The following is a 14,859-nucleotide window of genomic DNA, read 5'->3' as shown; positions in this document are numbered from 1 at the left end:
ATCTTCTCAATAACTTTTTTCATTTATATATATATATATATATATATATATATAAAGAAGATGAAATACAAAAAAGCATATCTACAAGCTGAGTGAGCTTGTAGATCTGCTATTTTCAAATGTCGCATATAGGTCATGTGGCCTATTTTCTGCTTTTGGACTTGTTTTCAAATAGACCCGTTGTTTATGCCTCTGTTGTTTGTCACTGAACAGCACTTTAGGTCAAGTGAAGTGTGTGTTTGTTTGTGTGTGTGTGTGTGTGTGTGTGTGTGTGTGTGTGTGTGTGTGCGTGCGTGCGTGCGTGCGTGTGTGTGTTCGCTCACAAGGAAAGGGCCGTGTCATCATGCAGATAAAACCTAAGGCAGACTGTTGGGGGAACGAACGGGAAAACTGCTTATTGGTGACTTGAGGAATGGATTAGCACGGAGGACTTTGACCTTCACGCAAAGTCCACGCTGATAAACTGACACACTGCATTGTGCGGTGCGCGCACGTGCGCACGCTCAGGGGCGCACACGCAACGCACAGTGACACGCAGCAAAGGTCCTGTCTATCTACTCTATTTTATCAATAAATGCAGAAAAAGCCAAAGGAATGTATATTTGTTTGGGAATAACTATCCCAAACAATAAAATTGAAGCTGAAAATTGTGATCCTTGTGGACTTCTCTCCTGTAGGGGTGGGACGATATGGTATATAGTGCTTTCAGGGGCGTCGCACCAAATTCTGGGCCCTGGGTACAAGGATTCACTGCGGGCCCCCCATGAATGTTAACTATTGAAAAATAGCAGATATACAAGCTCACAGCGCGGCACTGAGTGCCGCGCTGCGAGCTTGTAGATCTGCTATTTTTGAAAAATCATGAAAATGTGTGCAAGAAACCTATGTCAAGGACCCCCAAGATGATATGTATTTGGCCACGGACCCCGATCTCAAAATATTTAGTTCCAGGAACCCCCAGAAGCAAAATTTGAGTTAGATATGTTCGCTTAAAAAATACATAATATTCAAAGATTTTCACACATTTTCACAACTTTAAAAAAATAGCAGATCTACAAGCTCGGGCGCGGCACTTGGTGCCGCGCTGTAAGCTTGTATATCTGCTATTTTTCAATAGATAAAGTTATTAGGGCCCCTCCACCTTGGGCCCCAGTAACTCAGTCCCACTTTCCTACCCCTTGTGACGCCCCTGCATGCAAGGCACCAACCTGCCCAACGGGCAAAAGTGTGGCGTGATGTGACGGACGTACGGACGGACGGACGGACGGACAGACAGACAGACAGACAGACAGATGGACGGACAGACAGACAGACAGACAGACAGCCGGTGGAGCCTTTCATAGATTATGTTATAAAACATACATTAATCCACTTTAGATCTATTTTATACCATGGCTATTTGAAAATAGCCAATCTACTAGCTCGCGACGCGTTGTGAGCTTGTAGATCTGCTATTTCCAAACATTGTGCAATTTTACTTTTGGTACTTTAAGTACATTTTGATGAAAATACTTTAGTACTTTTACTCAAGTACATTTTGAATTCCGTGCTTCTATTGTAAGAGAGAGAGAGTATTTTACCTTGCAGTATTGATACTTCATTTGAGTACTTTTTCCACCACTGGTAACTCACCTCACATGAACCGTTGTATCCCAGCATCCATCCTTGTCTCTCTCTCTCTCTCTCTCTCTCTCTCTCTCTCTCTCTCTCTCTCTCTCTCTCTCTCTCTCTCTCTCTCTCTCTGTAGCATTACAGACAGACAGAGGTAGACTATATTTTATAGCATAGTGAATGAACATGTCTCCTTGGCTCTGGGTGTTATCTGATAGAGCAGACAGATGTGAGCACACTCATTTATTATAGAGAAACATCACACTGTCACGGCTCCCTGGCCTGGGTTGCATCAGCTATTCCTAAATTTGTTACTTTTCACTTTTTTTACTAAGTTTGTGTGTAAATTAACTAAGAAACTACTAGTTTGTCCAAGTGCAGACGGCCAGGTAGATCGTATAGGGCTGTCACGGTTATGACATTTTACATGACATTTCAAAAAATTGCAATTAACGATTGAATTATGTTTTTGTTATTGACAATGACATTTCTGTTTGGCTTGTAGGCTTTGAAGTTGCACATGGCAGATACTGTATGACCTAAATATACAAAGAAATGACAACATATTGAAAAAGAACATTCATAGTGGAAATTATGGCTGATCTTCAAGCTCACAACGTGTCGCGTTGTGAGCTTGTATATCTGCTATTTCCACTATTTTTAAATGATTGAAAAAAAAAGAAAAATGTTCAACATGTAAACGATTATGACGATTATGACAAAACAATTGCGATTATGTAAAATAATTGCAATTAGACAATTGTGTAATAATTGTTGACAGATTCAGATTCAGATTCATTTATTTGCCATGTTCAGTTCATTTTTTGGAGCTGTGTGCAGCTCCCTATACGTGGCTGTGTGGGTCTGTCTGTGTGTCTGTCTGTGTGTCTGTCTGTGTGTGTGTATGTAGCCTGAACTTCCTAAACTTCGGCACGCCACTAGTCCCACAGTTTTGCCACCACACACTCGCGCCATATGTCAAATCGACCGGCTTACTCGGGAATCGTGTGCTATTACTTTTCTAAGAGAAAAGTTGTATCGTTTAATTGATATTAATTTATTAGTGAATTAATTTTCCCCATTGACTTATAATGGGAATCGCAAAAACTCACATTCAATTATTTGTCTCTCGCAAACCATAGGGGCTAGAGTTTCAAGACTTGGAGAGGAGGTTCATAATGATTTCAAGGATTAAATAAAAAATAATTGTGTCATTTGGCCGCATGGTGGCGCCATAACACCCCACTTTACGTTTTGGCCTGTAACTCTTGAACCGTAGGTCAGAAAAAAAAAAAAAAAAAAACCCTGGATTCCTTGGGTCATGACGCATCTCCCCATATAGGCCACACCCATTTGCGCCATGATAGATTTTCCGCCATCTTGAATTTTCTCCAAAACACACTTTTTGCTCCTTTTCCTACATATTTTCTTCAAATGTCACAAAAATCGGTACACATGATCCACACACACACACACACACACACACACACACACACACACACACACACACACACAGCTCCACTTCACACGGGTGTGATTTTTTCACATAAAACCGACAAACACAAAACAACACAGTGCAAGAAAATAATAAGTATAAAGTGCAGTATTGTTCAGTAGTGCAGCACAGACATAATGCTGGTGTCACTAGGGGGCAGGGGAAGAAGGGAAGCCAGAGTCAGTGCGCAGCCTGGTGGTTGAGGGGAAGAAACTGAGTCTGTGGCGCTCTGTCGTGGCATTCAGCAGCCACATCCTTCTCCCAGAGGGGAGCAGGACGTGGCCAGGGTGGGAGGGGTCGGCCATGATCTCTCTTGCCCTCCTCGGCGCCCTGGAGTCGTGCAGGGACTTGAGGGAGGGCAGGGGACGGCCAATCACCCTCTCCGCAGAGCGTATCACCCGCTGCATCTTTTGCAGCTGCGGCGGGGAACCAGGTGATGATGGAGTGCGTGAGGATGGACTCAATCAGCTGCCGAAGGAAGTACATCCTCTGCTGGGCCTTTCTCAGGAGGGCCATGATATTAAGTTCCCACTTCAGGTCCCGGGAGATGATCATACCCAGGAACTTGCAGGACTCCACAGAGTTCACCTGGGCGCCTCCCAGCATGATGGGAGGGAGCGGGGCTGCGTTCCTCTGGAAATCCACCACCATCTCCACTGTCTTAAGGGCATTTAGCTCCAGGTTGTTTCAGCTACACCAGCTCCGCTGCCGCTCGATCTCCCTCCTGTAGGCCAACGCGTCCTCCTTGGAGATGATGCTCACCAAGGTGGTGTCATCCGCAAACTTGAGGAGGTGGACCGACGGGTGGAGGGAAACACAGCTGTTGGTGTACAGGGAGAACAGTAGTGGGGATAGGACACAGCCCTGCATGGAACCGGTGCTGCTGGACCTAGAACTGGAAATGCTCTTCCCCAGCTTCACCCGCTGAGATCTGTTGGTAATAAAGTCCGTAATCCACCTGCGAGTGGAGGCCGGCACTTGCAGCAGGGATGGCTGGTGCTCCAGGGTGGATGGTAGGATGGTGTTGAATGCCGAACTGAAGTCGACAAACAGGATCCTGGCATAGCTGCCGGCAGTGTCTAGATGTTTTAGTGTGTGGTGCAGAGCCATGTTCACAGCGTCCTCCGTTGATCTATTCGCTCTGTACGCGAACTTCAGCAGGTCCAGCACAGGATCAGTGATGTGCTTCAGATGAGCCAGGACAAGGCGCTCCAGGACCTTCATGACCACAGAGGTCAGGGAGACGGGTCTATAGTCATTTAGGCCTGTGACCTTGGCCTTCTTGGGGACGGGAATAATGGTCGAGGCCTTGAAGCATGCTGGGACAATACACAGCTCCAGCGAGGCGTTGAAGATGTTGGTGAACACCGGGGCGAGCTGGTCAGCGCAGTGCTTCAGGACGGAGGGGGAGACAGAATCCGGGCCGGAGCAGCAGTTTCAACTCTCTCTCCGTCTCTCCATGACAGTGAGAGAGGGTGGGGGGAGAGGGGAGTGGTTGTGGCCAATTTTCGATATTTCCACCAAAAGGCCCCTTTAGAAATGTCAGCCCCTGCCTCTCTAACATGCTCTGCACGTCCCTGGTTGACAGTAGCCTGGTAAACTGACTCTAGAAGGCAGGAGGAGCCTGGTTTACAAGGCTAGGATGTCAGTACACAAGATCATCAATGACGAGCGATGTGAGTGTGTGACATCATAGCTGACATCCCCAGGGCATATAAGAGCACCTGATATGAGAGGGCACCCTCCAGCGTAGAGTTGGATCTTCAAACCTCGTCATCTGTGTCAACTCTCAATTCCAGTGTTATCGTTCCCAGTCTCCCATATAATAACTGTATGATTATTGGTGTGGTTGGCCGATAGGGTATTTGTTCTGTTCCACGTCGTGTTACTCCATCTTGGGTTTCTCCGGAGAGGCGTTTCCTCTACTCTACCTGCTTCAGTGAAGTCTTTGTGACGATAAGAGTGCACAATAGAACTCTGTTATTTTACGTGAACCAATCCAGTTACACTGTAGATCCACGGTGGTGTGCTGGTGGGAAAAATGTTGTGCTGGACACTGAATCTTAAAGGGTGTCCCCCTCCTTCTGCAATGGGAATTAAAGGTACTGAAAAGCACCACGCAGTCGTGACAGTGGGACATGAGGTGTACTTAGGGGTGGGCGATATGGAAAAATACAATATCACGATATTTTCCCAAGCTGTATCACGATACACGATTTTATCACAATTCTTTTTTCAAGTTGGTTTTTATTAACCTGACTGCGCCAGATAGTTGCAGCAGTGCGTAACGCTCTGCCTTACATCTGGGCAGACTCGATGTAAGGGGCGGGCCATTTTTTGAATTTTTTTAACAGGTGATTGGATGTGGCCGTCTCTCTGTCACAGTCTGGGAGTGCCAACTCCAACCACTCATATTGGCCTGTCTGCATCCACGTGGTCTGAAATCAGACTCTATTGGCTCAGAGCCGCTCAGAGCCCGCCCGTAGCTGCCGCTGATTGGTCCGGCCCGGGGCTTTACGAGCGTTATCAACTCCCACCGAGAGAGCTCAGATGGTAAAGTAGAGCGGTAGCCTACGCACTACTGCCACCATCTGACGAAAGTCAGGTTAGGTTTTTATGGATATTTTTCAAGTTACTTGACAAAAACTAGACTGTCTGGGTTCCTTTTGTGAGGTCTAAATTGAACTTTACAAGTATGTAAGTTAAGTGGAGACCATGACATTTTACATTTTGAGAACTACTGATTTAGACCAAATGCAGGTTTAAATTGAATTCCGCAATGAATCTCTGTATTAATGATTCAACAGGATCTTTTACAAGGCTCCCTCAATTGTATCACAATATATATACGATACCTCTGAAAAGGCATATCGTGGAGACATTGTATCGTCTCAACGATAATTATCACTATAATATCGCCCACCCCTATGTGTACTACATTGGCCTTGAACAGCCCTGGTTCAGGTCTCAGATTGACGTGCAGGTCTTCAACACGGTGTCTTTGCACTGGTATAAGTTGTCTCCAGCCGCCACCCACGAGGCTCCCTCCCACCGCAAGGGCCACACAGCTGTGCGCATAGAGGATATCATCTACATGTGGGGAGGGTATCCTTACTGCAATGTGCTTTATGGATTTAACGTTGACACTCACAGATGGTTCAAGCCCCAAGCGTCTGGGACTGTTCCAGCGGCGAGGGCAGGCCACTCAGCCTGTTGCCTGGGGAGGGTCATGTATATCTTTGGAGGGTACGAAGAAAAGTGGTTTTCAAAGGAATGTTCTAATGACATCTACAAGTTGGACACCACCTCAGTGGCACTCCACCGCCTGTTTCAAAATGTCACTCTGCCACCATCATCGGGACAAAGATGTTTGTATTTGGGGGCCAAGGGGAAGGACAGAACCATTTCAACATCATTAGAGTGTTTGACACAGAGACCAACTGCTGGCTGAGCACACCTTCTACACAGCTTCGTCCAAAGGGACGCATGTTTCATTCAGCTTTTTCCTACAATGGAGAGCTGAACGTATTTGGTGGGATCAATAGGACCGTCCATTGGACCTACTTCAGTGGTCTGGAGGAATTGTGGACCTTCAGTGATCTGTGGAAATTCAGTCCAGAGACTTTCTCCTGGAAGAAGGTTGAGCCCCGAGCAAATGTTCAGAATCCACGATTTAGTCTGAGGTGTTGCCTCATGGGAGATCGTATCTTCCTCCTTGGTGGATCCTATACACACAATCGGTACATATTTGACTTAAGTCCTAGTCTGAAGACATTATGCAAGCTAGCGGTTATACAGTAAGACCTGGAGAAGACAGGACTTCCACACAACATCAGGTGGGAACTGGCAGCCATGATTACTACCTACCAAGAGCCCAGAGGGGTTTGTTGCATATCTCCCCTACCTTGTAATTGCCGTTCTGTCCTTTGCTACTTTATTATACCTGGAGGAACACTACTGATGATGCGTCCTAGACTAAAACCTAACCCCCCCCCCTCCCTTGCATCCATAATTCACCACCACAATGACACACTGCAGTAGATTAGAGTTTATCATGATTGATTATGTATGACGTTATAGAGTAGATCATGTATTCATTGATTATATTAATATCTAGGTCTGTACAGTATGATGATACTAACACTTGATAGTTAGGAGTCGAGAGGTCTTCAGAAGGCCTCTCGACTCCTAACTATCAAGTGTTAGTATCATCATACTGTACAGACCTAGATATTAATATAATCAATGAATACATGATCTACTCTATAACGTCATACATAATCAATCATGATAAACTCTAATCTACTGCACACACACACACACACACACACACACACACACACACACACACACACACACACACACACACACACACACACACACACACACACACACTCTCTCTCTCTCTCTCACGCATGTGCCTGCACAAAAGAAATTAACATCTTATCCTGTGTTTTGTAAAACTGAGTAACTGGACACTGAGTCCAGTGACTGCTGAGAAAGATCAGCTGACGACAGGGGAAAGTCCTTGTGCGGAGTAGAAATTGCCAAAGTTTAGAGGAGAACTTACTATAGGTTTAGAGGAGAACTTACTATTGCCTTACAGGCGAGCCCACAATAATGACAATATCTAAAGTGTGCTCGCCTTACAGGCGAGCCCACAATTATACTGTACCAGTAAGACTCCCTAATCGGGAGATAAGCGACCGTCAGGTCGCAGCGTGATTTTAGGGCAAAATGTGTAGGAGCAGTGTCCAAAAATGTGGTTAAAAAAATCGGCCTGATGGTGGCGCTATATGGGACATCCATATTGATGAGATGAGTGTAGACATACTGTGTACCGATTTGAGTAATTTTAGGGCAAAATCTGTAGGAGCAGTGTCCAAAAATGTGTTTGAAAAAATCGGCCTGATGGTGGCGCTATATGGGACAGATCCATGTTGATGACATGAGTGTAGACATAGTGTGTACCGATTTGTGTGATTTTAGGGCAAAATCTGTAGGAGCAGTGTCCAAAAATGTGTTTTGCAAGAATCGGCCTCATGGTGGCGCTAGAAGAGGGCCATGTGAGAAATGAGGGGTGGGGTCTCCGCGTTGCCTTGGCGGACGAATAGGTACCGGCCCCGGCTCTCCCGGACGCTCCTAGCCCGAGTTACGGCATTTTATGTGAGCTGCAGTGGAGGGGGTCCTCCACTGGGGGCGCCACCACTTTGGCATCCGTTCTGGAGCACCAGGAGTCGGTGGTCCCCGGGAATTCCCCGTGAGCAGCCCCGTTGGGGTGTTCATTTGGTCATTTTTGCACATTTGGTCATTTTTTACATCTGGGGGTCCCCCAGGGACCTGGGGGTCCCTGGAGCTCCGGGGGTCCTTGGAGGTTGTAGTTTGGCAGGCAAGGAGTGTGTGTGCAAAATTTGGCATGGATCGGGGCAACGGTTGCGGAGATATGAGCAGGGTAATAGTGTGACGTGTGAGGTGTGACAGACAGACTGACGGACTGACTGACTGACTGACTGACTGACTCACAGTTTGTGGAGGTTTTGATAGTAAGTGCGACCTGACGGTCGCAATAACTAATTGCGACCAAAGGTCGCAGTTTATACCATGAGAAATGTCACAGCTTGTCTGTGTCCGTGTAGACGTGTGTGTAGACGTGTGTGTGTAGACATTTTTACAGTCTATGGGTTGGTTCCCTTGACACATCACTGTGACATCAGAGGTGATATGACAGGTGACATCACCTATGTAAAAGTCCACATATGGGTATGCCCATATATGAAGATCCCTGATGTCATCAATATATATATCACTGGCCAGATGGCCAAGACATGGACCTTATCTGTGTGGCTGGTTCAGATAGGGATCTCCATGGGCATACAAGCTAGCCTATTGTATAGTGTGATGTCATGGGAACCACTCTTACAGAATCCCTTTTATGCCCATATATGGTGATCCCTGATGTCATCAATATTAAGCCCATATTTAACTAATGTGGGAATGCCCATATATGGAGGAAGATAGCCCATATCTGTGCAGATGGTTCAGACAGGGATCTCCATGTATGGGCATAAAAGGGACTTTTTTGTACTATATACAGTACATGGATCTCCATACATGGGTAAGGGTGTGTGTGTGTGTGTGTGTGTGTGTGTGTGTGTGTGTGTGTGTGTGTGTGTGTGTGTGTGTGTGTGTGTGTGTGTGTGGCACCGAGTGCCGCGCTGCGAGCTTGTAGATCTGCTATTTTTGAAAAAAGTCGTGACAATGTGTGCAAATCTTTGAATATGTATTTTTTTCAAAGCGAACATTTGTAACTCAAATTTTGCTTCTGGGGGGTCCCTGGAACTAAATATTTTGAGATGGGGTTCTGTGGCCAAATACATATAATTTTGGGGGTCCTTCACATGGAGTTTGACAACCACTGACATAGTAGTCTCTCAAGAACAGACTAACTGAGCTCCATTTAATTAAGTGAAAAGGACCTTTTCTTTGACAATGGCTATAGCCAGATTGCTGACATAGAAACATAGGTTTTTCAAAAAAACTTAGAAGGAATCAAAAGACACTTATAGAACCGGGTCAAAATTCTAATTTTCACGATCTTTCAAAAATAGCAGATCTACAAGCTCGCAGCGCGGCACTCGGTGCCGCGCTGTGAGCTTGTATATCTGCTATTTTTCAATAGTTAAAGCATAAAATAATGATACGCAATAATGTGTACCCGTTCTAAATGGGTTAATGAAATGATAAACCTATAGCTCTCACCCTGCATGGCGTCCCTGGGTTGTCCTGTGTCGCAGGAGGAAGAGGATGCGGGGAAGAGGCAGGTGTTGGTGCTGGGCCTGGACGGAGCGGGGAAGAGCAGCATGCTGCAGGGACTCACCCCGGGTCGCCCCGCCGCCGCCAAGACCCCCGGCTCAGAGCCCACCAGGGGCTTCAACTTCATGAGCCTCAGCGTGCCGCCTCGGCGCGCCGCCCAGCGCGCCACCCAGCTGCACTTCCTGGAGAGTGAGTCCCCCTCTCCCGTTGTTCTTATGAATCCATTGGGAGCGTAGCGATATTACGACGTAACATTTGTTCGACGTCCAGTGTATTTTTTTTTTGTTGTGCATACTCTAATTTCCCCTCCCACACCGAGCACGCGCACGTTCACCCTCCCACACCGATATATATATATATATGTAAGGGATAACATCTCGCTCAGCAGTCATTATCGAGTGATAGGAGCCCGACAGGTTGATATGCCACCGACGCGAAGCGGAGGTGGCATATCAACCTGAAGCGAGATGTTATCCCGCTTATTACCCGGCTACTAAATCAAATTAATAATTTGACTCAAAACTAAAAACAAAACAAAGTATTTCCTTGTTTACAGACGGCTGAAAGTGCGTCCCCCCCAGCGTGACACGGTCGTCTTGGAAAACAAAGAAGTGCTGGTCAAATAGAATCCATTTTCTGTTACTGCATCGTCTATTTCTCGCCTCAAATGTTTTTAAAGACATTCTTCAGAGCAACGTTTAGTTGTAAATGTCGCTGTGTGTTTGTTTACATGGTAGACATGTTGGATACAGCACTAAATCCACGCAGTGCAGCCTGAATGCAGCAGCTGCTCTGAGCCGTTGATTAGGCAGCGGTCTGTTATAGAGCGGAGCGGTCTGTTATCGTGGGATATCAGACCTCTGATTTCAGCGCTCGACCAATCAGAATCAAGCATCCAAACAAGCCGGGTAATATATATATATATATATATATATATATATATATATACAGTATATAGTTATCAATGCAAAGAACCACGTCAAGAAATACCCACATTAAATAGACAACACAGGCCTAAGCCTGTCTGTCAATGTTATATGAGATTCATAAAGTGGTTCCTGTGTAAATAAGCCGTAAAGCTTACTAGGATCTCCTTTTAGTTGACCTTGTACAAGTGATTTGTACTGTCATGAAACAGTACCTTAAGAACTATCAATACCTGGCTGGACTCCGCATCAGATACATCTTGGCGAGTGTTAGAAAATGCTCTATCCTCTCCAATTAGGATTCAGGACCTACCCTTTGCTAAAATCAAACAAAACATTGTAGAATCACGAATGGGTCCAATCATAGCCAACACACTATTTATCTGGCGCTGTATACTGAAACAGTTGTCTATTGATTGTAAGTTCCATGTGCTTTCTCCCATCTGGCACAATAATGCCTTTCTTTCTGGATCCATACCATTTTCTTTCCCACAATGGTCAAAAAAAGGTGTGCACGTTTTAGGCGAATGTTTTTAATAATCAATGTCTCCGGTCTTTTCAGGATTTGAAAGATGATTATTCTCTTCCAGGTTCCTCGTGGTTTTTTTATCTGAAGCTTCGTACTGCTCTTAGAACCTATGGTGTACCCTGGGATGCAGCTTTACCTCAACATCCTTTGGTTTCATTAGTTACAACTAAGACTAAATTAGTATCCTCAATGTATGATAAACTTATTTCGGCTAATTCTAAACCACTTTTGGTTACAAATAGTTGGGAAAGGATGTTCCAGTCTTTAAACTTTGTTTGGAATTGGCCCTCTGTTTGGAACATTATCTTTTCCTCATCCAAAAATACAGCTCACCAGATTATTCATTATAAGTTTATACATAAATTTTATTTCACGCCTGAGCGTAGATTTAAATGTAAATTAGTCGACTCCGATTTGTGCACCATCTGTTCTTCTGTTAAAGGAGACTATTTACATATGTTTTGGTATTGCCCTTCTATTAAATGTTTTTGGATTTGGATTAAGGATATTGTAACTATCATTGGTAAAGCTCTTCCCAGCTGCCCTGCACTTTTGCTTATTGGTTATAACCCAAATATATTGTTAACATTTCAGGATACACGTATATTATTAGCTGCCTCAACTGCTGCTAAAAAAACAATTATTAAAAATTGGTTTGAACCAACTATAAATTTGAAGTCAAACTGGCTCAATTGTTTTACTGATATATGTCTACTCGAGCGCTCTACCGCCAGAATGAACGGCGCCAGAATTGATACCATAGATAACTGGTCCAAAGCTTTAGATGCAGTTCAGTTAATTAATTAATTATCATGTTTAATGGGTTTCGATAACCTTTTTTTTCCCCCCTTGCTCATATCTATAGCCCTTGTACCTTGTACCTTGTTACCTTGTACCTTGTACCTGTATGTGTCTTGTACTTGTCTTGTCATTGTCTGTTTTTGTCTGTAGTTGTATGTACTTGTTTGTATTGTCTTGTGGTTGTCAGTGTCTGTTCTTGTCCTGTGGTTATCTGTGCTGTCTGTGCATGTCTAGTGTTAGCTTGAATTGCTCTTTACTTTCATTGTAGTTTATTTGAATTCATACTTTTATCTGTATTATTATTTTCGCCTTTGTCTTGTTTTGTTTGAGGGAGGTTCCTCTATGGTGGTTGTGCATGCAGATTTAGTGGGCTTATTGTTTTGCTTGTTCTGTTAGCATTTTGCTGCATGTGCATGTATGTAGTTGCATGTTGGTTGTATAGAGGTATATGTTTGTGTCTATGTATTATTGTTTTCATGTCTATTGCTTTTACGTCTTTGTTGTCATTATATGTCCGTTTAGGTGCCTTGGGCACTCTGCTGTATAGTTTTTTTCCCTTATAAAACTAAAATAAAAAATTGATAAAAAAAAAAAAAAAAAAAAAATGAAACAGTACCTTTTCCTAGTGACGATTTACTTTGTTGGCCGCCCAGCCCCCAAAATGGAACGAAGGCCGACATTTAATTTTAATTTTTTCCTAATGGCCGGCCTGGACCGGCCAGGAATGAACCGGCCGTTCGGGAGTTGTCCCGCTTTTCCCAATGGCCAGCACGTCCCTGGGAACGATATAAATAGAAACGTCATAATTCTGCATATCATTATGTTCGTTGTTTAGGAAACTGCACCTTTCACAATCATGTTCACAGAGTTCTTCAGTTGTGAGATTTTATTTTTGCTTTAATCCATTAGCATTTGGGGGGAGAACTAAAACTACAAAACAGTATTGGCTGCACTGATTTACTAATCCATCCATCCATCCATCCATCTTCAACCGCTTATCCGGAATCGGGTCGCGGGGGTAACAGTTCCAACTGAGACCTCCAGATTTCCTTATCCTGAGCAACTTCCTCCACTCCCTCAGGGAGTATACCGAGGCGTTCCCAAGCCAGTTTGGAGCTCACGTTGTGAGCTTGCTTCACCGTCCATGTATGATGCTCGATTAAGCTATTGTAGTGGTTCTTTTTTCATTAAGGACCCCCCAAATGATATCATGTATTTGGCTCTGGATCCCCTTCTTAAAACATTTTGTGCCCCGGACCTCCAGAACCTACATATTGTCACGCTATAAACCCATTTTGTTGGGGATTGATTGAATACTTTATCAGTCATGTCAATGTAAACAGCACAAGATATAAAAAAGAATTGTTGTGAGCTTGTAGATCGGCTATTTTCAGCACGCAACATCTGAAGAGCAACCAAACATAAAATGACTCTCTTCTCCACTAGTCCTCCCTAACGTTTTATTCTAGTTTTTATTTTGTTGACGAAATTGTCAATATATTTAGTCTTAGTTTTAGTCATCACAGCTTAGTTTTTATTTAGTTTTCGTCAGTTAAAAAAAACACAGTCGACAAACATTTTTCGTCATAGTTTTAGTGGAAGAAAACAACGCTGCTTTGAGAAGCGACGCTACAGTGCTGTTTTCCCTGGGAGGCCCGCCCAGTGATCTGCCAGCCCAGCCTGTGTCTGTGCTAATCAGACACACCTCACTGGACTCAGGCTGGCTTTTGACAGCCTGCCTGCTTTCTTTTCCCATGAAAAAAAAAAACAAAAAAAAACATGCTTTTTGTATACACAGGGGCCATTGACAACTGAAAGAAAATAAAAGAATGCATTTTCTTAAAGGACAACTTTGTTTTTTTACAACAAGGGTTCATATTTTAGATTGTAATTAGAGAAAACAAAAAGTGAGTGTTAAAATGTTTTCATTTGCTTCGTTCTATTGTTTTATCACGTTTACCGTGCTAAAATATGGGGCATGCGTACGCATGGGGCATGCGTACAAGTGGCTTGCGTACAAGTGGCTTACAATATTTTTTTACATTTTCAAAACGTGTGAAATGGGACATTCTACACAAGGAGTCGTTTTATTTTGGGTGCTTTAAGTATATATTGATGACTTAAAGCTATACTGTGTAAGATGCCCAACTAGTGGTCATTAGCCCTATAGCAAACCACGGTCGCGTCCGCGTCTTTCGGCCGTTTTTCGTACCTTCAGACCCCCGCGTCTGCCTCCACCTCGCTGAGATCTATCTTTTGAGGGGTCCCTTGTTCCTGTGCGTTCAGTAATTCCAGAGATACGGACTCCTTCACCCTGCCTGGTAGGCGAAATTACCTAGAGAAGGGATGGTACAAACGGGCGACAACAAATATGGCTTCAGCCAAATATGGCTGAAGTGGGGTCGCCATAGCGACCCCACTTCAAGATGCGCTGTGATTGGCCGGCAGTTGTATAACCCTCGCTGTGATTGGCCGGTAGTGTGATGACGCAATTTTGGCGCGAGATCCGGTCCCCGGCAAGGATCGCGGTTTACATATATAGAGAAGGCTTTACAGGCTGAAATTCACGGAGTGGGTGTTCTAAAACTTTAGCGATTTAACAGTTAGGACAATTTTAAGATTTGTTTTATAAAAAAAGTTACATGGTACAACTTTAAGTAGCTCAAACCGGGGTCCGCTCATTG

At 44.3% G+C, this 14,859-nt stretch overlaps 2 protein-coding genes across 2 annotated transcripts in view; one reads left to right on the top strand and one right to left on the bottom strand.

The window, feature by feature from the left end:
• Positions 1-14,859, bottom strand: part of nop16 (NOP16 nucleolar protein homolog (yeast)) — a 134,621-nt gene that overhangs the window by 88,194 nt on the left and 31,568 nt on the right. The gene's annotated exons all lie outside the window — the stretch shown is intronic.
• arl10 (ADP-ribosylation factor-like 10) overlaps positions 1-14,859 on the top strand; it is a gene marked incomplete at both ends in the record, with an annotated part of 30,165 nt that overhangs the window by 6,880 nt on the left and 8,426 nt on the right. Inside the window, one exon of the mRNA XM_080748651.1 lies at positions 9,901-10,108. Within this exon, the coding sequence (XP_080604777.1) occupies positions 9,901-10,108 (208 nt within the window). The remainder of the gene's footprint in view (positions 1-9,900; positions 10,109-14,859) is intronic.

This window comes from Nannobrachium achirus (assembly GCF_963921795.1).
Source record: "Nannobrachium achirus genome assembly, chromosome: 19".
NCBI lineage: Eukaryota > Metazoa > Chordata > Actinopteri > Myctophiformes > Myctophidae > Nannobrachium > Nannobrachium achirus.
Note: the sequence above shows the minus strand (reverse complement) of the source record. Positions and strands in the feature narration are given on the sequence as shown.